Genomic DNA, 25,757 nt, shown 5'->3' on the forward strand with positions numbered 1-25,757 from the left:
AGAAGTTTCCTCCACGTAAGAATCCTTACAGGGGAGGAGGTGGCCATTTGGTCCATCAAGTATGCTCCGACTTTCTGAAAGAGAATCCTACATAGGTCCACTCCTCCGCCCTATTCCCATAACCCCGCCTAACCTGCACATCTTTGGACACTACGGGCAATTTAGCATGGCCAATCCACCTAACCTGCATGTCTTTGGACTGTGGGGGAGAAACCGGAGCACCGGAGGAAATCGACGCAGACATGGGGAAAATCATAGAATTTACGGTGCAGAAGGAGGCCATTCAGCCCGTTGAGTCTGCACCGGCCCTTGGAAAGAGCACCCTACCTAAGCCCATACCTCCACCCTATCCCCGTAACCCAACCTAATCATTTTGGGACACTACGGGGCAATTTAGTCTCATCAATCTACCTAACCTGTACATCTTTGGACTGTGGGAGGAAACTGGAGAACCTGGAGGAAACCCACAAGGGGAGAACGTGCAGACTCCGCACAGACAGTGGCCCAAGCCGGGAATCAAACCTGGCATCCTGGAGCTGTGAAGCAACTGTGCTAACCACTGTGCTCCCATGCTGCCCACGGTAAATAAAAAGGGTACAATTCTTTTTTTAATGTGCAAACTCCACACAGTCACCAAGGGCAGAGATTGAACTCGAGTCCCTGGAGCTGTGAGGCAGCAGTGCTAACCACGGTACCACTCCTAAATCATAGAATCCTACAATGCAGGAGGCCTTTTGGCCCATTTAGTCGGCACCGACCCTCCGAAAGAGCACTCTAACTGGGCCCACTCCCCCGCCCCATCCCTGTGGCCTAAATATTAGGCAGACTGAAATCACTGTCAAGATGGCTCCCTAGGAGGATGGCAGTGGCGGGCACTGCTGCCTGTGGCGCTAAGGACCCGGGTTCGATCCCAGCCCTGGGTCACTGTCCTTGTGTAGTTTGCACATTCTTCCAGTGTCTGCGTGGGTTGCACGCCCACAACCTAAAGATGTGTCGGTTAAGTGGATTGGCCACGCTAAATTGCCCCTTAATTGGAAAAAATAATTGTGTATTCTAAACTGTAAAACAAGATGGCTCCCTAGCAACCAATGCATCTCTTTTGAATCAGACTGCTTTCAGCCTGTGTTACAATTTAACTTTGAGATGGGCTTCCAATTACATATCTGCATCTGTTAAAGACGATTTCCACTTCTGTAACATGGCCCAACTCCACACCTGCCACTGGAATCCTCACAAATGCCTTTGTTGCCTCTACACTTGACTATCCCAATGCTCTCCGGATTGGTCTCCCACTCAAGGTCATCCAAGGCTGAGATTCTGCCAGCGAGAACAAGGGAATTTGGCGCTCAGCCGAAACTCCATTCACTGCAGCAGGACCGGAGAATCCAGCCGAATTCTAGCTTAAAACTCTGTTTGCCGTTATTCACAAGAACTTTTCACGTATGCTCGCTGAGCTACTCTAGGTTTGAATTCTTCCAACGTTTTCTGGGTAACTATTACTGTAAGACAGTCAGAGTCATCTGAAGTTTGTGACTTAAATCGCAGTATTGAGTGGTTCCCATTGCAGGACAATTGCCGTGCAATCCTTTCTGGGGTTTCCAAGTGGGGGAGGGTGGTGGTTTTTGAGGTACCCCATAGATATGATGGTCCAAGAAACAGAAGTCATGGGCCACTGTGTATAAATTCCTCTATGTCTACATCCCTCTCCATCTTAGAATCAGCTCTAGCACCACAACCCTCAAGAGGTATCCGCACTGATCTAATTATGAACAATTTCAATTGTTTCATAAGTATTGGCAGTGCCTTTAGCTGCAAAGGTCCCAAGTGAAAATCCCTCCATAAACATCCCCAGTTCCCCACCATTCTTTCCTCAATTAGTACACTCCCTAAAATCTAGCTTTTAGTCAGCTGCCTTAATATTTCCTTATATAGTGGTGTTAAATTTTGCTTTAGTTTACTTCTGTACAGTATTTTGAGGTGCTATATAAATACAAGATGCTGTTGAATTCTCTACTCTATTTCATGATAACAATCTTATAATGACAGCATCTAGTTTTACTCTTGCCTATGGTGGAAACACTGTTGTCCACTCTAGCAAAATATTTCAAAGTTTAAAAAGACATCAATCAGTCTTCCCTTTTCAAGAGTAAGAGACTCAGCCTGGACATCCTTTTCGGATAGGTATAACCACACATTTCTGGTATCCAACCAAGGTTCAATACAAGTTCTCCTCTACTATGCAATTCTACCCCTCTAAAAGGTAAGGAAAATGTAATCCAAAAATGAACAAATCTATAAAATATAACATTTTTTATATTTGAAATGATTTAAGTTGAAAACCTTTTAAACTATTTACATGTTAAGTTAGTGATCTCAAAACTGCAGATGTTTCCAGTGTGCGCATTTTTCCAATTCAAACCTAATGATTGACCAATAACCAAGTATGAACAAGAATACAATAAAATGCTTCTCAATAAACATTCAATAAAATGTTCAGAAATTTTTAATCAGCCTTTACTTTACCAGAGATTTAAACTAATTGCACAAATCAGCTGGCTACCTTCTTACTACTAACTTAAAAATAAGGCAAAAAGGTAATTTTGTTCTTTTTTAAATATCAAGCTTATTAGAGCATGGTGCAAATGTGGTAGATTTGAGAGAATACTTCCATTTATTATTGCCTTTCGAGCAATTGTCTGTAATAGCACAACTGACAATCAAAAACTCTTGTTCCGAAACTTGCCTTCTCAAGAACCACAACAACAGTGAGGATTTGCAGGTTGCAGTGTCAGATTTACCCATGCATTGTGGTCACCTTGGATACAATTCTAGTGGGTTAACAGATTAAAACTTAGCCGTTTGCTTTGTTAACAAGGCCTCACAAGAATTATTTTTCCTCAGAATTTTGTAAATGAGCGGAGGAAAAACTGAGAAAATACATAAAAAGCTCTCCAGTGAAGAGGAAATTGAGATTTTACAGGACTCCTTCTTGTGGTAGCCACTGAATAGTTATAGCAGAAAGGAGACGATTAGGCTTGTCGTGACCATACCGGATTTCTGCAAGTATACTCAGTCTCATACATCTGCCTTTTCACCCCAGTCCTACAAATTTTCTCTAAGATATTGCTCCAATTTCCTTTTGAAAGCTGATTGTAGCTGCCTTCACCACTCTCAGGTAGTGCATTCCAGATCCTAACTACTCACTATGGAATCAAATTTTTCTTCACGTCACTGCTTATTCTTTTGTCGACCATCGTAAATCAGTGTCTACTAGTTTTCGATCCTTCCACCAACAGGAACAGCTTCTTTCTATTTACTCTGTCCAGACTCATGACTTTGAGTACTTCGGTCAAATCACTTCTCAATCATCTCTTTGCCTAGAACAGCTCCAGCTTCTCCAATCTATCCATGTAGATCAATGCCCTCATCCTTGAAACCATTCTCAAAAATATTTTCGGCACCCTCTCTGAAGCTTTCACATTCCTTCCTAAAAAGTTCAGTTCACAATGCCAAGTTTTGGATAAATATTCCAGTTGAGGTCCAACCTAGGTTCCATAAAAGTTCATCACAACTTCCTTGTTTTTATACTCTACACCTCTATTTATAAAGCCCAAAATTCTTATACCGAACTTGTAAGGAAAGGCAGTACTTAAAATGGAAAGTTGATACATTCTTGAATTCAACAGCTTCTCCATTTATAGTGACTTACTAATAACAGTTCTGGTATGACGAGTCGAATAGTTATTTTGCAAAGTATTTAAATATGTCAGCCCACAATGAAGACACACAACAAATAATAATAATTACATGACTGTCTAATTCAACCATTTTTAGCAACAACTACTTTGCATCAGATCTTTGGACACAGATAAATACGAAGTACCATTATAACTAACCTGAGATCTTGGACACTCTCTCCAAGCTTTTCCAAGAGGAATTTGATATCATCAGCAATGTCTTCATCATCATATTTCTGCTGTTCAAGGTTCTCCAACTGTTTAAGGACTTTGCACTGAATCATTGCAAGTGCATATTCCTGATGGGTTTCTCTTTCTGCAGATTTTTCCAGAAGATTCTGATAAAATAAAGTATTCAATATTTTACTCACGTTTAAAAGGAAGTACATGCTGAACATCAAAGGTATAGTTGCAAGGAATCTTAATAATAGAATGGGCACAATACAAACATTTTATGAACATTTAACATCAAAACGCATTTGATTAAGGCCTGTTTAATTCGGAGTTAAGCATCAAATCACCATATCCACTTCATCACCAAAAAACCTTTTCCCTCCCTCCACCCTACTGTAGCCTCTCTATTGTTGAAATTCTGATCCATACTTTTGTTACGCCGGTGCTTTTGGTGGGCATTATTCTTTGTTTCCCTCTATAAAGTACAATATATCCAAAACACATTTATTTTGTGCTAAATCTTCACTGGCTTCTTGATCCCCAATATACTGCATCACAAATCCTTGGTACTACCTTCAAAGCTACAACGGTACTGTTCCACGTTCATCTTTATAATCTTCACTAAACCTACACATCTTTTTTCAATCTTTTTATCTTCCAAATATCTGCCTTGGTTGGCACTGCATTCTTTTCACTGGAAAGATGGCTGGCTTTGATAAACTCTTAAAAGTAAAATAAGAAAATAAGCTAATAGGCATTCTTATAGCTCTCCTGAAACCAGAACTAAACTGTTCTTTTCTTAGTTTTACACTAAACTTCTTCACTCTATTAGTACAGGTAATCTAAAATCTATGTTCAATAATTACTTTTCTGAAAGTGTTTAGCATCCAGGTTACTTCTGTAAATGTCCCCTCAGTTCTCCCAATTTGAAGACTCAGCTATTCATTCATTTAGTCTTTGCTGTTATCTTCATCATCTTCAAGTCAGGAGTGAAATGGAACACACTCCACTTGCCTGGAAGAGTGCAGCTCCAACAACACTCATGAAGCTCGCGCCATCCAGGACAAAGCAGCCTGCTTGATTGCTCCCTCTTCCACAAACATTCAAACCTTCCATTGCCAACAAACCGTGGCAGCCATGTGTAGCCATGCTGGCCATGCAAAATGGACACTGAGCCAAAGTAAAATGGAAGACAGAAGGAAAAGCCTGTTTAGTGAGAACAGACAGTCTGCTCTCAACTAATTAGCATTTTGCAAGCAGCAAACCAGTTTCTGGCCAGGTGCAAGATCTCCAAGCCAAAGGTGTTAATGGCAAAGCGCTTAGCATTCTGATGAGGCAGCCCAGATCCAGGCACGGACAATGGCAACATTTCCATCTCAATGTAACACTTAATTGGTTGCGCAGACAGGATGGCACCAGAGTAACGAATATCGAAACCACCCCCCAACATCGAGGAAGGCCCTCGCATTGGAGGATTTCGAAGGTAACCGTTTGGAAACGCTCCAATCGGTACCGAAAGGTAGAGCCCGCCTAGAAGGGGGCAAGGACATTAGAGAGGGGTATAAAGGCAAATTCCCCACATAGCCCGGTCTGTTAAACCCGTGCTCCGGCTCTGACTGACATCTTGCATCCTGACTCCAGCCGTTGAGCACCAGCCGCCGAAACCGTAAGTTCAACGCTCGCTACGCGATCCAAGCCCACTAGACCCCCAGTACCAGAACGCTTGCTGAAGGCTGCAGTACAAGACCAGGACGAAGGCCTCGTTCTCTGACCTTGCCTGTTCCTGTTAGATAAGTATTCTGTTCACTTAAGTTTAGTTATAGCTTAGTCTCTTAGTGTGTGCATGAGTATTTATTATAACTGTATAATAAATATTGATCGTTTGAACCTTACTAATCGGTGTATCGTCTTTATTACTTTGAACTTGACCTTGGAATACTTGTGACGGTGTCTATACGGCACCTGGCGACTCCAGAGCTGAATAAATACATAGAACAGAGCCTAGTAGTGTTAAGCACACGTCGAATACGGAGGCGTGTTAATACACTCCAATAAACGCGTTTTACAACCACAGTAAAACGTGCAACACATGTATATCATTTACAGGATGCACTGCAGTAACTCACCGGTTCCTTAGACAACACCATCCAAACCCATGGCCACTACCATCTATAAGGTCATGAGCAGCAGATACCTGGGAACCCCACCACCTGGAGGCTCCCAAAGTCACTCATCACCCTGACTTGGAAATATATTGTTGCTCCTTCACTGTCGCTGGGGCAACATCCTGGAATCAGTATAGTGGGTGTACCTACACATCAAGGACTGCAACGGTTCAAGGCGGCAACTCACAAACTCCTTCTGAAGGGCAACTAGGGATGGCCAATAAATGCTGGCCTAACCAGCTACACCCAAATTCCGTAAATGAATTTAAAAAATAAAATATACAGGATTTGCTATTGTGATATTCTGTACAACACCTTGTTTAATTCTTGCTTGCTTCATCTAACCCACCCTGCCTTATCCATACAATATCTAGTTTCATTAAAAAGCAGAAAATGTTGTAAATAAACAAGTCAGTGAAAAGAATGATGCAACAACATGTTGTGTGTGTTCAATTCTACTCATGTTGTGTCCTACCAGTTCATATCCATGTTTACCCTGCAAACAACTAGTTCGAACAACATTCAACCACTCTGTTCCTATATTTCAACATATTAACTGTAATAATCTACCCTAGCTAATCTACACTTGGTATCTTCCTCAACGACTAATTCAGTTGAAGTCCAAAGCTGCACAATTGTGCAAAGGTGTTTCTTCTGCTTTCTTTTCTAAATCTCTTACATTTAATCTTGCATCTAAAACCCCATAACTTCTGAATAGTATACTTCAATCAACCCTGCACTTCATTTACATCATTTAGACACCACCGCATTGTTCATAATCTCGGATACTTTACTAAAAAAAATTAAATCCATTAAATATAAGGTGATATCTACCAGGCTGGGCCTGCTGCAGGTGGGAAGAGATAAACATTCAAACTTCCTCTTAATAATCTGCCTGTCGTAGATGCATCTGTCCACGGTAGCTGTGACCACTGACACAGCCCTAGACACCCAGTCCCATCTTCACACTATGGATGCCATTTATTGTTGTATGGAACTACCACCTTGCTAAATGGAATAAATTAAGAGATCTAGCAGCTCAAAGCTGGGCATCCATGAGGCACTGTGGGCCATCAGCCGCAAAACCAGAATTGTTTTCAACCACATTCAGTAATTGCGTGGCCACTTATCCCTCATGCTACCATCACCATCAGGACAGGAAGAAAACTTTTTTTTAAAAATACTACCGTGAGGTCACGTGATGCAAGTGCGGGAGCAACTGGAGTTTTGCAAGCTCTGGCGCTACTCATCTTTTAATCCCTATTTTTTAAATCCTGATGCGCAACACATTATTATTTGATCCTGGTGTATATGATCTCCGCTATGTTCCTGGAAGAGCCTGGTTAAATTTTGGTGATGCGAGATCGAGTTAAGTCAAGAAAATCCTGGTTTGATTGAGGCAGCCGATTGGACCCGGGCATTTGATTGAGTCTGTCGGAGGCAGCTGTGTTGGGACCCGGCTTACAGTGGCTGTTAGCAGGCCTATGCTTGAGCAATGCCTTTGGCGTAGAGAGGATGGCTGCCATTGTGAGTGAAGTTATGGGCGACAGTCTTGGCTCCCCTGCACAGATCATTGGTGCTCACATTGATGAACTGTGAGATATGCTAAAGAGAATGGATGAAGCGGAGAAGAGAATCCTGCCAGTTGATCTACCCCATGAAGGTGAGCCCCCCCCCCCCCCCCCCTCAGTGGGGGCTCACCTTCAGCCTTCGAAAATCATGCTACATTGTATGTTGAACATGCTGGTTAATGCAGGGAGATGTGGCCGGAAAAGGAGTATCCATGCGCCCAGTCTCCTTTATTTTTTTAATAAATTTAGAGTATCCAATTATTATATTTTTGTCCAATTAAGGAGCAATTTAGCATGGCCAATCCACCTAACCTGCACATCTTTGGGTTGTGGGGGTGAAACCCACGCAGACATGGGGGGAATGTGCAGACTCCACACGGACAGTGACCCAGGGCTGGGATTCGAACCGGGTCCTCAGCGCTATAGTCCCAGTGCTAACCACTGCACCACATGCCACCCTCATGCGCCCAGTCTCCCGTGGGGAGCTGGGATCAATTGAGAACGGCTTGCCATGCTTTCACAACCTTGATTTGAAGGCTGAGCATTTCAAAACCGATAGAGCACACTATATCCAGTCTTCGAGGCCTGGGGTTGGTCCAGGGTATTCTCCAGCTAATCGCCGAACGTGACTTTTGCGTTGGGGACCAGAGAATCCCGCCCTGAAGTCTCCCAAATGGAGAATTTTACCTAGTGTCCTGTTTCCTTATGAGGTTGCGCCGTTCTGTCCCTGGTATCCTTTTTGGTAAAGTGTACACTGTTAAACCTTGTCTGATGTCTATTGGCTAATCCTGGTGTTCCTCTCTTTCTGGGGTTTTCTTTCTTTACCAGGGTAGGCAAGGCACTGATACAGGCTCTAGTTTTTTATATTTAATTCCTGAAGGTTTCCCTCATTTTGTCGAGGGAGCTTTGATGGTGTCTTGAGGATTCTTCTTCCACTGGGGTTCCATTGGTGGAAAATGGTTTAAGTTTGCCAGTGTGGCTGGGCCTGTATAGCACCTTTGATTTGGTTGCAGAAGAGTGAGGAATGCGGTGTAGTGAGTTTTGGCATGGCTTAAGTATTCTTGATATACTGGCTCCTGTATACGAGAGTGTACAATGTCAAATCACGTCTTGTATCTTTGGCGGCATCCTTTTTCCCCCCATTCTCCTGGGCATCCTTTCATTCCTTGGTAGTACTGTGAGGCCGAGTTAAGTTTTTGCCTAATGGAGGAAGGCATGCACCACAGGGCCATATGTTTCTCGTTTTATCCAGATATGCCCTGCTCTTTTTGGGATCTGTGATAGCGTGGCCCCTTTTAAGGGGCAACATTTCGTGGGGCATGTGACTCGCTCAGGACCTAGCACATGAGAGCACACAAACCCCAACCAATGAGGGAAATAAGCACGAGGCCCTGACAGCAGGGGTCTGGGCAATGTGGACCCGGGAGTCAAGGAGTAAAGACTTGTATAATATAGCTCTGTGCCTGTATATAATTAAACTTCATTGTTGTTTCCACTAAACTACTTTGTTATACAAGAAGTGATCCCGAGTGATACCTTATGCTACTATCCTTATAATATTCCATCTGACCACAATGATTATAATGTTCAATAATCTATGAATATTTGCATGTGGAATAATGATCTCTCTGTACTGTACCAAATTTTGGGGAAGTGTTGCATCTTGTGGTTATATGTAAAATACCCCCAAAGAACTAATGTCTGCGGATTATTTTTGTATTTCTTTATTTTGGGGCTAAAGAATCATTAACTGGCACCGGCAGAGGTATAGGCAGGTCTCAGATCTGAGAAAAAGATCATGTGTCCCTGGTGACTGGTATAATTGAAGTTGGGGGAGGTATGCATTGATGCCCACCTCAATGGGTGTACAGCAATCTTTTCTTATATTTTCTTTGGCTGTATGTACAATTGCAACAAGTGAAGGTGTGCATAATTTTACCATGCTTTCATGGCTCCATCATCTTCTCCCCATCTCTAATTTATCCATTCACCATTTTTCCCATATAAAAAGAGGTACCGGGGCGGAATTCTCCGCAATGGCCGACGGCGTCGTGAAATCCGGAGTGTTTCACGACGGCTTCGGATGCCGCTCCTCGCCCCCTATTCTCCCTTCCCCGGGGGGCTAGGGGCGGCGTTTTGTGAAACTCGGCCGTCGGGCCTTGACGCGGCGGCGCCCAAGTGACTTCAGCCACGCATGCGCAGGTTGGCCGGCTCCAACCCGCGCATGCGCGGTTGCAGTCTTCCCCTCCGCTGCCCCGCAAGACGTGGCGGCTTGATCTTGCGGAGCGGCGGAGGGGAAAGAGTGCGTCTCTTGGAGACTCGGCCCGACGATCGGTGGGCCCCTCCCGAGCACGCCCGTGGTGCTCAATCACCTCTCCACCCCCCACAGGCCCCAAACTCACCTTTCGCGCTATGTTCACGCCGGCGGCAACCAAGTGTGGTTGCCGCCGGCGTGAACAGGTCAGGAACGGCAGGCCGCTCGGCCCATCCGGGCCAGAGAGTCGCCAGGAAAAACGGCGAGCGGTGGTTCTCCGAGCGGGGGTAGGAGAATCACGGGGGTGTGTGCTAGAGCGGCCACCCGTGATTCTCCCACCTGGCATGGGGAGCGGAGAATCGCGCCCCAGGTTTAACAATTACACTGAGCCAACTGTGTTGGTCTTTTCTTTTTCTGTATTTATGTACGCAGAGCATTTATGCTATACTGTACCAGCTTTGAGGCTCTATTGCATTATTTGTAAAAACGGAAAGCTCTAATAAAAATATATTTTAAAAATGTTACCATCAGGCAACGATTGCTCTGTTGTTATCGTTGGTGTTTAAAGAGTTGAACATGAAACAAGAAAATGCAAATAGGACAATATATTTGGTCTGGGACACACTTATGAAAATGTGCCACGGCAAAACTCTATACATCACCCACCTTGTTCACAATATATTGGATAACATGTTGGTTTACAAGAACGGTAGTATTATCATAAATTATACTAAGGTACAGCCTTTCTTTTTTTTAAACTGGCCATCGTTACGGGCCAGGGTTTTAGAGAACCTCAAAATGTATGATGGAGTTCACCTGACCCACAACCTTTAATAGATTGTGGTATGGGGAGCACACGGCCCACTCTACAGGTGTGGTACTGCAGAAATGGAAAAGTATTTTTTTTAAAGCAAAACAATGTTTATTCTATTAACTCAAGTTAACCTTTTTAAAAACATAAGTGGACATCTTAGCAACCATCAATTCAAATACAACCCCCACAGAATACAACACTAAGCAATCCTTGAGCTTTCCTTTCAACATCCATAAGACTTGAAACAAAACCTTTTAACAGAAGCACCTCAGGTTTAAATTCACTACTGAGAACAGTTAGCATGTTGAAATCAGCAAATGGACATTTATAAGCTTGCAGAGATTCACACACATCCTGCTGTGATTGCAGCTTCTCCAAAACTAAAATGAAACCAAACCCACCCTGCAGCGAAAAGCCTAAAGCAAAAGTAAAAAGCTGACAGACAGCCCAGCTCCACCCACTCTCTACCCCCAGCAGGGTCTCTTCACCAGGTTCCCATTTGTCAGGACCAACATGGCATTGCGTCATCTGGGGTAGGAGCAGAATCCCAATGTGGAGGGATGATATGAGCGGGAAGCCTGCTAATTAGACGTAAATACATGATGTAATGAGATTTGATGCCGGGGGCCCCATTACATCATTGGTGGGGTCAATCAGAACGGGAAACCCCACCGGCATAAAAGCCGTCTGGGGACTTCCATTGGAATCTCTAACCCTACTGGTTTTCCGGCCCACCGAAAACATGGGGAGAAAATCCCATCCTGCGTTGGAAGGTGCTCAAACTAGGCCAATTTTGGATGCAATGTGTGCCCAGATTTCCAACTGCATCCAAACTGCAACTACAATCATATAGTTTACCCACATCTGGCAGGAATCAAATTATTACTTACTCAATGAGAAAGCCAATTTTAATTTTTTTTTCCTTTTTCTTTTTAAATTTAGAGTACCCAATTATTTTTTTCCAATTAAGGGGCAATTTAGCGTGGCCAATCCACCTTCCTTGCACATCTTTGGATTGTGGGGGCGAAACCCACAAACACGGGGAGAATGTGCAAACTCCACACGGGCAGTGACCCAGAGCCGGGATCGAACCTGGGACCTCGGCGCCATGAGGCACAGGGCTAACCCACTGCGCCACCGTGCTGCCCGGAAAGCCAATTTTAATAACTACTGTAATAGTTATGCTGTATCCTTGCTATTTAATATATTTATTTTCCAGTTAAAGCCAAAGCCAGTTTAGTGCATGGGTCACCTTCCCAAGTTAAGGAAAAGCATTAGGGTATGTAGCGTTTTCAGCTGAAATAAAATTGCACATTCGTTGGTAAGAGTGCTCTGTTTCATTAAACAATGGTGGGATTTTTCACATGCCGCCCACGCCCACCTCCACCCCCCGGGCAAACACGATTCACCTAGGCAGATGTGGCCCACCATTGGCTGGCAGCAGGATCTTTCGATCCCACTGCTGTCAATTTGGTTTCCTGCTCTATGCATCCCCTGCCACCGGAAAACCCGCTGTCGCCATTGGTGAGACCGGATTATCACACCCGCAAGAACAGCCAGAAAATTCTGGCCAATAACTATATTATTTTATAATACTTTACCTTGCGGCTTTGGAGTTTGATGAAATACATTCGATATAAATATATAAAAGCATGATGCAACTATCAGGTTATTTACTCATTTATTTGATATCTAGCAAAACCAAAAATTGAAAAATAAAGTCTGTAGTGAGGCTCTAATCCTTTAAAACTAAACTGAGATTTTAAAGTGGAGGCATAAAATATAGTGCAGTATCAAAATTTACCAAGCAGAGTTTCAAACAATATTCCTAAATCAAGGCAAGGATAGATGCAATTGAAGCTTTGTGCAGTTGGGAATCACCCAAGGGAATGTTCAAAATATTGGAACTAAAATAACCTGGACTAAATTCAGACTAATCTAGAATACTGTGGCGATGGTTGCATGTTGATAATGTCACTAGATTAGAAATCCAGTGACCCAGGCTAATGCTCTGGGAACTAAGGTTCGCACCCCTTTTGTAACTGGTGAATTTAAATTCAATACTAAACCTGGAATGCCAAGTTATTGGTCTTCGGTCATCATGAAAACTATCACAGATTGTTGTTAAAAAAAAAAAAAAAAAAATCTGGTTCACTAATGTCCTTTGGAGGAGCAAATCTGCCATCCTCACTTGGTCTGGCCTACATGTGATTCCAGACCCACAGCAGTATGGTTGCTCCCTAATTTCCCTTACAATGTGAAGCAAGGGCAATTAGAGATGCGCAACAGATGCTGGCTTTTCCAAACACTCCCATATCACTTGAAAGAATTTTTAAAAGTCTTAAAACAGCTAAAAATGTAATTAAATTGTTTTAAATGACGAGATGAATTTACAAGGACGTTTAGTTCTAGAATCATGCTGTAAGAAATAGAGCCCTTAAGAATTCTTATAGAATCATACTGTGAGAAATAGTGTCCTTAAGAATTTTATAAAGTTAGTAAGCATTGTATTGTAAAGACTTAGCAGAAGTTGTATACTTTGTTTCTTTTCACATTCTTAGCAGCCAGGGACTGAAGCAAAATTAAGATGTATAGTACTCATTCCAGAACTAATAGCAAGGTGCTTCGTGTACCCTTTTACTTGAACAAGTGGCTTGTAAAGGCTAACAAATGACTCAGCGTGTGGTAAACTAAAAAGTGACTTCAAACTAAATGATGGACAGAGGAGGAGACCATCCTGGGTTCATTTGGTACCAGTCCTGTATTCATTGGTTACACATATACAAACAAGTGATTGATATAGGGTAACCTACCAGCCTCTAGAAATGAAGTATATTACTGAGTATTCAGAGACAGCGGACAGTCCTAGCCAGGTATCAGTTCTCATCAGGTAGCCACCTTCTTTGGTTGGAAGATGGACCAGGAAAGAATAAGGAAGATGAGGGGTGGGGCAAAGAAGAGAGGGTTCCCTCGCACTTTTGAGAGTGGAATGCTGCTATCACAAGCTACTGGGATCAAGACACTCCACGCCAACCATCCATTCATCCTCTGGAATCAGAACCACTACTTCTATCTATTTAGGCAATGCATTTTTTTCTAAACTATTGCTACTTAATAAACTGTTAAAAGTACTTACTTGACAGGTATCTGTTATAATGTTAAGAAAATTGATAAATAAGCAAGAGACCAATTACTTTCGCCTACACAAAATGCTATGATTAGCATTATTACCCCTCCCTCAAGAAACATATAATCTATATTTGTGCAGTAAAATAAATATTCTGTTAACATTAGTTAACCAAAATAGCTTCCAAATGTGTATTAGGGACAAAGGGCAAGTAAATAAAAGACCTTATCAAAGGAAATGTGATTTTGCTATCTTGCTCACTCATTATCCTCCACAATTTACAATTTGAATAAATACCAGCACTGAAAAGAAATAGCTAGAACTGTTTCAGGCACCAAAAACGTAATTACCTTAATTACAATTACCAGGAACAAAGGAACTTAATGAAAACAGAAACACCTCACTTCTGGAAATTTTTCAAAAACGCACATGACACCAACGAATCAAACCTCAACAACCTGATAGTTACTCATCTGTTTTGCCGTGACAAAGATGTATGTTCCACAATAATGCTTGGAGAACATCACTTCACAATAAAGATACCTAAAAAGTATATTATGATAACTATGCTATCTATCGTATTGACTCTTGCATACATACCCGAAATGTTGCCAAAATGATTCTAGTGACTTTTTCTTTCACAGATTCCTGAAGAATATCTGATAAGGCCGGAACGATGTTCAATCTGCGTAAGTATTCACACAGTTGTGGACTGAAGGCCAGTAACCAGAAGGAGAAAATCATCTGATACTGCAGCTGGAAGCCACATTTATTGGTTATAACGGCTATGATGCTGTGGGGGGAGGGAGAAAGATTTCAATGCGTTTTAAAAAAATAAAATTACACTTTTGATCAAAAATATAACAATCCATTCAAAATAGCTCAACATCCACAGCTTGTAGTACCCTTCCAAACTAGGATCAAAACAATTAAGATTTGCAATACAGAAACAAAGAAGTTGGTTTGAATAGCCAGTATGTTCAGTTGAAAATGTTGCAGAAATAACTGAATCAAAATATTTAATCGACATTGAGAAATAACTAGTCTAAAGTCTATCCACGTCCTGCATTACTTTTTGTATTGATATGTGATTAAATCCCAGCAAACCTACTTTAAACAATGAAGCAATTAACAACATTTTATTCTCATCTTCACCCAAATTTTATTCTGAAAGGGAAATGTATAACCCAAGCAAATGGAATACAAAACAAATTCTCAAAAATATTATAAATTAGAACATGTGCCATTGGTAATCCATCTACAAAAATGACATTCAAACATTTTGCTTAGTTTGTTTAAATAAGATTTTCTCAAAGATGAAATAGGATTCTTCTGTTTTCATGCAATAATCATAATCTTAAAAAAAGGAACTTCCCAAAAAGCTAATGAGATGTGAGAAATTAATTTCTGAAATAGTCATAGGTTTGAGAAATATTGTACATTTATAACACACTTTTACATAGGCCAGAATTTTACGTTGGTCAGCAGATGTGCAGCCGACCTAGGAGCTCGTGAAATTGCTGGAGCAGACGTCGGGTGTGTGCCCCCAGGTTAATGTGCTTTCACGTAATATTTTGGTCAGTGGGCGTGCACAAGAGTCGGAAGCATGCCCACTGACAATCTAGCAAGTAATTTAGTCCATTAGGGGGCCAACTGAACTCAATTTTACGTGGCCGTTTGCTTTTACAATTGACGGGAAGGCCAATTGGTTAGGTGGCCTTTACGTTTTAGCTGCAACCTCTGTCCAGGGCGAAAATGAACCGTCAGGTCTGAAATAAAATTTTTAAAAGGTGTCTGGGGACGAAGGTCTGTGTATGGTAATGCTGTCTGGACACTCGTGGCACAGTTTTAACGTCGATAGTTATTTTCTGAGGGTCAGCATCTCCTGGAGCCAGTTCCGCATTGGCTGCCACCAAGCGGATATATTAGAAATGCCAGCCCATACTGTCCCTTTCCTTAGCGGCGGCCCTCCCCAGCAGTACTCAGCCTTTCAGTGTGTGTTTCATGTCGAATGGCCAGCCAGCGTGAAATTGTGCTCTGGGGCAACCACAGCCGGAAATATATTTTGTCTCCACCTCTGGGCCTGCTGCGTGTGCCAGACAGGCGACAAATTCAGGTTATTGCTTTGATGCTGTTTTTCACTCATTCCATACACTTCATAAGCTCCTGTAGGTTCAAATCATGCCTTGCCATGTCATCCCCGAGCTTGCTAGCTTATGGTTACCCTCTATTCATAGCTCCAAAACACAGACTCCAGTCAGTGCAAGTGGTGAATATCCTACCTATTCAGTCAATCCCTGTTCCAAAAATGGTTTCACTGCCCTACAGAAGTTGAAACCATTTTCCTATTCTTCCAGCCATACATCTATTGAGCTTTTAAAGGGTGACACAAATAGTAATGAGTAGGTTAGTTTTGAAGTTTTGCTTTTTTAATCTGTTCATATTCCCCAGTCATGATCCTTTTCTCAATCCCACTAATGTGGCTAGTTTCCACATGGATTGCAAGTACAGGCTGCTCTCTGAACCTTTCAAAGACCGACATCCACTTTGTCCGATACCATTCATCCAGGTCCGGGATTTCCAAGTCATACCAAGTACAGGACCTTAGTTAGGCCTCATTTGGAATATGGTGTACAATTCTGGTCGCCACCCTACCAGAAGGATATGGATGCTTTGGAGAGGGTACAGAAGCGGTTTAGAAAATCATAGAATTTGTTTCATAGAATGTTTACAGTGCAGAAGGAGGCCATTCGGCCCATCGAGTCTCAACCAGCCCTTGGAAAGTTCACCCTATCTAAGCCCACACCTCCAACCTATCCCTGTAACCCAGTAACCCCACTAGGATGTTGCCTGGTATGGAGGGCATTAGCTATGAGAAGAGGTTAGATAAATCCGGTCTATTCTCACTTGAACGACAGAGGTTGAGAGGCGACTTGATAGAGGTCTACAAGATTCTGAGTGGCATGGATAGAGTGGATAGTGAGATGCTCTTTTGTAGGGTAGGAGAGTCAAGTACTAGGGGACATAGGTTTAAAGCGCATGGGCAAAAGTTTTGGAAAGATGTGCAAGGCAAGTTTTGTTTACTTAGTGGGTGGTAAATATATGGAACGCGCTGCCTGGAGAGATGGTGGGAGCAGGTACGATAGTGGCATTCAAGGGACATCTAGACAAATATATGAATAGGATGGGAATGAAAGGATACGGACTCCTTAAGTGCAGACGGTTTTAGTTTAGGCAGGTACCATGGTTGGCGTAGGCTTGGAGGGCAGAAGGGCCTGTTCCTGTGCTTTATTAGAACATAGAACATAGAACAGTACAGCACAGAACAAGCCCTTCGGCCCTCAATGTTGTGCCGAGCCATGATCACCCTACTCAAACCCACGTATCCACCCTATAACAGTAACCCAACAACCCCCCCTTAACCTTACTTTTATTAGGACACTACGGGCAATTTAGCATGGCCAATCCACCTAACCCGCACATCTTTGGACTGTGGGAGGAAACCGGAGCATCCGGAGGAAACCCACACACACAGGGGGAGGACGTGCAGACTCCACACAGACAGTGACCCAGCCGGGAATCGAACCTGGGACCCTGGAGCTGTGAAGCATTTATGCTAACCACCATGCTACCCTGCTATTCTTTGTTCTTTGTACATATATGTGACAAAATTATGCAATTTCCCCCTATCCATCTCCTGCCTCCTCCTTTGTTTCTGGAATTTGAAGTGATTCTAATTCCATAGGAATAGTCCATTTAACATCACGATGATGTGACGTGTGCATGTGGAATGTTAATTATTGATTTAATTGGCTGGCCAAATATATTTGTATATAATACATGGTAATATATGGTAGCACTGTAGTTAACACTGCTGCCTCACAGCATCTTTGTCCTGGGGGGGGGGGGGGGGGAGTCTTTCTGGGGGGTGGATTCTATTATAGTATACTGATCCTATAACTTTTTTTTGAAGATTTAGACTTCATCTTTTTGCTTTCTAAATTTTGTTCACTTGTTTCTCCAAAAATAGATCATAAAACTGTATAAAAAACAGTTGATTATTTGTACCTGAGGGAGCTTGTTGGCTAAATGGGGAAGATGACAAGCAGACACTCTTTTCAAAGAATTATGAAATGGAATGAGGACCACCACAAAATAGAACAAATATAATGAAATTGTCATAAAAGCAAAATTCTGGAAATATTCAAGCAGGTCCAGCAACATCAGCAAGGGAATAACATTTAAAGGTCCAGTTCAATTATCTTCATCAAAACAGCAATTATTTTTAAGGCAAGTTCACAATCTAAAATAATGGGTGGAATTCTCACTCCCAGTGAGCCAGAGAAGACACAGCCAGAGTGAGGCACAGCAAAGAGTGAGTTTGGAAATTTGAAGCTAGGTGGGGAGGAGGTGCTTTTTAACCCTGGTAAGTTGTTTTTCTTTTCATTGTCTGATTTATTTATTTATTTTTTCTTTCATTTTTTGGAACTGAAGTTGTATAAGTTAACCTAAGGTTTAAGACATGGCAGGAGATCCCAGACCCGTGTCATGCTCCTCGTGTGCAATGTAGGAGCTCAGGGACACGTCCACTGTCCTTGGCTCCTTCACGTGCAAGAAGTGTGTCCAGTTGCAGCTCCTGTTAGACCGCTTGACGGCTCTGGAGCTGCGGATGGACTCACTTTGGAGCATCCGCGATGCTGAGGACGTCATGGATAGCACGTTTCGCTAGTTGGTCACACCGCAGGTGAAAGTTACTGAGGGAGATAGAAAATGGGTGACCAAAAGACAGAGCAAGAGTAGGAAGGCACTGCAGGTGTCCCCTGCGGTTATCTCCCTGCAAAACAGATATACCACTTTGGATACTGTTGGGGGAGATGGCTCACCAGGGGAATGCAGCAGCAGCCAGGTTAATTGCACTGTGGCTGGCTCTGCTGCGCAGTAGGGCAGGAAGAAGAATGGCAGGACGAAAGTGATAGGGGACTCAATCGTAAGGGGAATAGACAGGCGGTTCTGCAGACGCAATCAAGACTCCAGAAATGGTATCAGGTCCTATAAGCTGAATTCAGGGGGTCAGGAGTTAAACTAAAAAAGTAGGACCACAAAAGGTAGTAATCTCAGGATTGCTGCCACGAGCTAGTCAGAGTAGGAATGTCAGGATAGATGGGACAAATGCGTGGCTCGAGAGATGGTGCAAGAGGGAGGGATTCAAATTCCTGGGGCATTGGAACCGGTTCTGGGGGAGGTGGGACCAGTGCAAACCGGACGGTCTGCACCTGGGCAGGACTGGAACCGATGTCCCAGGGAGAGTGTTTGCTAGAGCTGTTGGGGAGGGTTTAAACTAATGTAGCAGGGGGATGGGAACCGATGCAGGAAGGTAGTAAAACAGGGACAGAAACAAAAGGCAGTAAGGGGGAAAGTGTAAGGCAGAGAAACCATAGTCAAAAATCAAAAAGGGCGACAGTACAAGGTACAGTGACTGAGGGGAGCTCCGTGAATAGGCCCTGTAATACTAAAAGGAATAAAATGGGAAGTAAAAGCATAAATGGTAAGCGACGCGGCAGGTTGTTACATGAAGATATGGGTTCAACGACAAAGAAAATTAGGAGAAAAGTTAACAGGAAATAGAACTTAGGAGAGGTTACTGATCGAGGTTTTAAGATTCAAAACAGAGGTATAAAAGCCAACACAAGTGTACTTTACCTAAATGCTTGTAGTATTCGGAATAAGGTAAATGAGTTGATGACGCAAATCATCGTGAATGACTATGATTTAGTGGCCATGACTGAAACATGGTTACAGGATGGTCACGACTGGGAGTTAAATATCAGAGGGTATCAAACTATTCAGAAGGACAGAGTGGATGGTAAAGGAGGTGGTGTAGCTCTGTTATTTAAGGATGACATCCAGGCAATAGTAAGGGGTGACATCGGTGCTATGGAGGATAAGGTTGGATCAATTTGGGTGGAAATCAGGAAATGTAAGGCGAAAAGTCACTGATAGGAGTAGTCTATAGGCCACCAAATAGTAACATTATGGTGGGGCAGGCAATAAAAAAAAGAAATAACTGATGCATGTAGAAATGGTACAGCAGTTATCATGGGGGATTTTAATCTACATGTCGGTTCCTTGAGGAGGAGTTTATAGAATGAATCCGCGTGAGTTTCCTAGAACAGTATGTAATGGAACCTACGAGGGAACAAGCGGTCCTGGATCTGGTCCTGTGTAATGAGACAGGATTAATAAATGATCTCATAGTTAGGGATCCTCTCGGAAGGAGCAATCACAATATGGTGGAATTTAAAATACAGATGGAGGGTGAGAAGGTAAAATCAAACACTAGCGTTTCGTGATTAAACAAAAGAGATTACAATGGTATCGGAGAAGAGCTAGCTAAGGTAGACTGGGAGCAAAGACTTTATGGTGCAATAGTTGAGGAACAGTGGAGAACCTTCCATGCGATTTTTCAGTGCCCAGCAAAGGTTTATACCAACAAAACGGAAGGATGGTAGAAAGAGGAAAACCAACCGTGGATATCAAAGGAAATAAGGGAGAGTTTCAAATTGAAGGAAAAAGCATACAAAGTGGCAAAGATTAGTGGCAGACTAGAGGACTGGGAAATCTTTAGGGGGCAACAGAAAGCTAATAAAAAAGATATAAAGAAGAATAAGATAGATTATGAGAGTAAACCTGCTCAGAATATAAAAACAGATCGTAAAAGTTTCTACAAATATATAAAACAAAAAAGAGTGGCTAAGGTAAATATTGGTCCTTTAGAGCAGTGCTTCTCAAAGTGTGGTACACGTACCAGTGCCGGTACGCGAGCCATCGTCTGCCGGTACTTGGAGTGTTTCCAGAAAAGAAAGAGACAGTAATCCTGGATTGGCTTGTTTCGCTCACCGGTCCCTGGCACATTGAAAAAAAAAACTGCCGGTCCGCCACATCAGATAGTTTGAGATGCACTGCTTTAGAGGATGAGAAGGGAGATTTGATAATGGGAGATGAGGAATGGCTGAGGAACTGAACAGGTTTTTTGGGTCGGTCTTCACAGTGGAAGTCACAAATAACATGCCAGTGACTGATAGAAATGAGGCTATGACAGGTGAGGACCTCGAGATGATTGCTATCACTAAGGAGGTAGTGATGGGCAAGCTAATGGGGCTAAAGGTAGACAAGTCTCCTGGCCCTGATGGAATGCATACCAGAGTGCTAAAAGAGATGGCTAGGGAAATCACAAATGCCATAGTGAAAATTTACCAAAATTCACTAGACCCTGGGGTGGTCCCGGCGGATTGGAAATTAGCAAACGTGACACCATTGTTTAAAAAAAAAGAGGCAAGCAGAAAGCGGGTAATTATAGGCCAGTGAGCTTAACTTTGGTAGTAGGGAAGATGCTGGAATCTATCCTCAAGGAAGAAATAGCGAGGCATCTGGATGGAAATTGTCCCATTGGGCAGATGCAGCATGGGTTCATGAAAGGCAGGTCATGCAAAACTAATTTTGTGGAATTTGTTGAGGGTATTACCAATGGGGTAGCCAATGGATGTGGTATATCTAGATTTCCAGAAAGCCTTTGATAAGGTGCCATGCAAAAGGTTGCTGCATAAGATAAATATGTATGGCATTAGGGGTAAAGTAGCAGCATGAATAGAGGATTGGTTAATTAATAGAAAGCAAAGAGTGGGGATTAGTGGGTGTTTCTCTGGTTGGCAATCAGTAGCTAGTGGTGGACCCACAATTATTCACAATTTACATAGATGATTTGGAGTTGGGGACCAAGGGCAATGTGTCCAAGTTTGCAGATGACACTAAGATGAGTGGTAAAGCAAAAAGTTCAGAGGATATTGGCAGTCTGCAGAAGGATTTGGATAGGTTAAGTGAATGGGCTAGGGTCTGGCAGATGGAATACAATGTTGACAAATGTGAGGTTATCCATTTTGGTAGAAATAACAGTAAAAGGGATTATTTAAATAATAAAATATTAAAACATGCTGCTGTGCAGAGGCCTGGGTGTGCTAGTGCATGAGGCAAAAAGTTGGTTTACAGGTGCAACAGGTGATTAAGAAGGCAAATGGAATTGTGTCCTTCATTGCTAGAGGGATAGAGTTTAAGACTAGGGAGGTTATGCTGCAATTGTACACGGTGTTAATGACGCCACACCTGGAGTAATGTGTTCAGTTTTGGTCTCCATATCCGAGAAAGGACGTACTGGCGCTGGAGGGTGTGCAGGAGATTCACTTGGTTAATCCCAGATCTGAAGGGGTTGGATTACGAGGAGCGGTTGAGTAGACTAGGACTGTACTCATTGGAATTTAGAAGGATTGGGGGGGATCTTATAGCAACATCAGATTATGAAGGGAATAGACAGGATAGATGCGGGCAGGTTGTTTCCACTGGCGGGTGAAAGCAGTACTAGGGGGCATAGCCTCAAAATAAGGGGAAGTAGATTTAGGACTGAGTTTAGGAGGAACTTCTTCACCCAAAGGGTTGTGAATCTATGGAATTCCTTGCCCAGTGAAGCAGTTGAGGCTCCTTTATTAAATGTTTTGAAGATATAGATAGATAGTTTTTTGAAGAATAAAGGAATAAAGGGTTATGGTGTTCAGGCGGAAAGTGGAGCCGAGTCCACAAAAGATTAGCCAAGATCTCATTGAATGGCAGAGCAGGTTCGAGGGGCCAGATGGCCTACTCCTCCTCCTAGTTCTTACGTTCACCGCTGAGTGATCAGAAAGCCCCGAGCTGATTGAACAGCCATTGGATGGGACTTTCACCTCCCAATTCTGACAGCTGAAGGCCAACAGCTCTTTAGTCCCAGCTGTGCCAGGATTGCCATTGGAGCTGGACCAGCAGGACAGTAAGGTTTGTTGAAGCCAGACTGGCAGGTCTTAGTGAAGGGCCTGGGTAAAGGTGGGTAAGTGGTACTGTAGGGGTTCCAGAATTGGTCAGAAGGTAAAAGGTCAATAGTGACAGCTGACAATGGGCAGAGCACCTTGCCATGCCACCCAATTTTTCTTTAACTTGTAATAATAATATTATTGTCACAAGTAGGCTTACATTAACAATGCAATGTAGTTACTGTGAAAATCTTCTAGTCGCCACACTATGGCGCCTGTTCGGGTACACCGAGAATTCAGAATGTCCAATTTACCTAATAAACATGTTTATCCAGGATTGTGGGAGGAAACCCATGCAGACACAGGGAGAACGTGCAGACTCTGCACAGACAAACGTGGAATCGAACCCAGGTCTCTGGCGCTGTGAAGCAACAGTGATAACCACTGTGCTGCCGTGCTGTTTCGCTCTCCAGAGATGCTGCCAGGCCTGCTGAGCATTTTCTGTTTTAATTGCTGATTTCCAGAACTCGCAGTATTTTACTTATGTATAACTAATTTAACAGTTCAGTTTGAATAAATTTGCCTCCAGTAATCAAGCAATTAGCTGCAATACGTTTCCTCAAAACACTCATCACAGAATATGTAAAACGTATCATAATAGACTACTTGAACAACGTGCATGGAATAAATTGGTGTATGTAGAAATTCTTACCAGTTCACCCCATCAGCTTCTACCCAGGCAAAACGATATTCGTTGATTCTTAGCATTAGCTGCAGACAACCTGCCACACATTGAACATATTGGGAGCTCTGAAATTAAAAGAAAATGATAAGTGATCAAAATAACATGGCGTGATGCCTTGAATTGAAATTGCTTTGTTGATCATTAACTTTCTTTAAATCGGCAAATCTTTTCTTCAACTTTGGCTAATAGTCTTGTGCCTTAATAGACACATGAATAAAAATGGCCTGAGCCAGTTTTCTTTTTTTAAGTTCAATTTTCTGAGCATTTTCCAATATTCATGTGATTTAAGAACAAAATAAAACAACATTAATACCTAGCAGGCCTCTATTGCAAGGATTTCCATTATGTAAAAGTGTCTTGTCAAAAATTGCATTTACACTAGATAGTCCCGATTTCAATATCACCATCCTAAAAGAGAACTCTATGTTTGCGACTATCAGGAATAAAACTGGTCATCAGGTCATTGACCGGAAACATCAACTCTTTGCTCTTTCCAGAGGCTGCCTGACCTACTGAGCATTTTCAGCATTTTCTATTTTTATTTCAGATTTCCAGCATCCACAGTATTTAGTTTCTATTTTAGTGTTTATTCACTGCCACTTCTCTTCCAGAACACCCACCACAAGAAATTTAACTCATCCCTCCAACACGATTTCCATGTCTCTTTCACCTCATTCACTTTCATTGGTTTTATTTCATTCTTATGTTTGATCAGGTAACTACCAAAACTCACTTTTCCAGCCTCATCCCCTTCCTCGAGCTCTGACAATTTCTACTAGAACAGGTCAGTAACCTTTCATTCCTCAATTTGTATATACTAGATTCTGTGATTTCATCTGCACAGCAGCCTTTGGGACAGTAACTTGATAAGCACTCGTACAAGGCCAACTGTAAACCAACAAACTGGATTATTTTACTTGAAATACATGTGAACTTGAAACAGTAATCACGGTAAGATTTATCCATTGCCTATTGCATTTAGCAATTGCAAAAATAAAGAATGTTTTTTCGATCATTCAGTATCGCTGAAATGACTGGAGCTAATTAGAGAGTTCTCTGCCTTTCTCACGGTTTCAAGCTCAAGTACTGATTTTTTCTTTTAAAAGCAGACATGTCAACTAAAATTTTGAGCTCTTATTCCTCCACTAGGTCTGTTGAGGACTGGTTCACTAAATTGTCAGGTTACTAGCTTGAATCAGAAACCTTTGATAGATCTTCTTTGTTTGCCATGAATGAAACACTACCCATGAAAAAACAAAAATGCTGAACATGCACAGATCAGTCTATCCATAAAGAAGGACAGAGGATGATCATTTGGATATATAATTCTCTGTGGACAATAAGAACTTAGAATACCTAGAACTGTACTTTTGTTTCGACAATATTGTAATGTTAAAGGAGTACACTGCTACATTCTTGTCTATTTGCTTCAGTTTATTCAGGCAGCTAGCAACCAATACTATTGAAAACAATCCTCCCTCAACCACAAAACAGATCAACTGGTCACTTAATTATGTGCAATTAACAAAATAGCTGTCATATTTACCATTTAACAATTACTGAAATTCAAATAAATTCAGGGCATGCAAAGCATTTTGAGGCAATTTGAAGCTCGAAATAAATGCAAGCATTCCTTCTATTCTGTAACTAGTGGTGTTCCACAGGGATCAGTGCTGAGACCACTGTTTGTAATCAATAAATGATCTGGAGGAAAATATAGATGGTCTGATTAGCAAGTTTGTCGATGACACGAAGATAGGTAGAGTCGCAGATAATGAAGGGGACTGTCAGAAAATACAGCAGAATATAGAGTTGGGCAGAGAAATAGCTGACTGAGTTCAATCAGCACAAATATGAGGCGATGCATTTTGGGATATCAAATTCAGGTGTGAATTATACAGTAAATGACAGAACCCTTAGGAGCACTGACATAGGGCGTTCAGGTCCACAGTTCCATGAAAGTGCCAATGCAGATGGATAAGGTTGTCAAAAAAGCATATGGCATGCTTGCCTTCATATCGGCTGGGTCACTGAGTACAAAAGAGTTGGCAGCTCATGCTACAGTTGTACTGTAGTTCGGCCACATTTGGAATACTGTGTGCAGTTCTGGTCGTCACACTACCAGAAGGGTGTGGATGCTTTGGAGAGAATACAAAGGTTTACCAGGTTGTTGCCTGATCTGGAGGGTATTAGCTATGAGAGGTTGAATAAACTCTGATCGTTTTCGTTAGCTGAGGGGGACCTGATTGAGGTATACAAAATTACGAGGGGTATAGACAGGGTGAAGAGGCAGAAGCTTTTTCCCCAGGACGAAAGACTCAATTAAAGGGGGCACAGGT

General features: G+C 42.4%; 1 protein-coding gene across 4 annotated transcripts in view; it reads right to left on the reverse strand.

Moving 5' to 3' along the window:
- The window catches only part of atp6v1h (ATPase H+ transporting V1 subunit H), a 141,926-nt gene that overhangs the window by 57,284 nt on the left and 58,885 nt on the right, over positions 1–25,757 (reverse strand). For all 4 annotated transcript variants that reach the window (XM_038809353.1, XM_038809352.1, XM_038809351.1 and 1 more), the window contains 3 exons: positions 23,386–23,483; positions 14,443–14,635; positions 3,897–4,075 (listed from right to left, as the gene is read on the reverse strand). In XM_038809353.1, coding sequence (XP_038665281.1) covers positions 3,897–4,075; positions 14,443–14,635; positions 23,386–23,483 — 470 coding nt within the window. The remainder of the gene's footprint in view (positions 1–3,896; positions 4,076–14,442; positions 14,636–23,385; positions 23,484–25,757) is intronic.

This window comes from Scyliorhinus canicula, chromosome 10 (genome assembly GCF_902713615.1).
Source record: "Scyliorhinus canicula chromosome 10, sScyCan1.1, whole genome shotgun sequence".
Classification (NCBI taxonomy): Eukaryota; Metazoa; Chordata; class Chondrichthyes; order Carcharhiniformes; family Scyliorhinidae; genus Scyliorhinus; species Scyliorhinus canicula.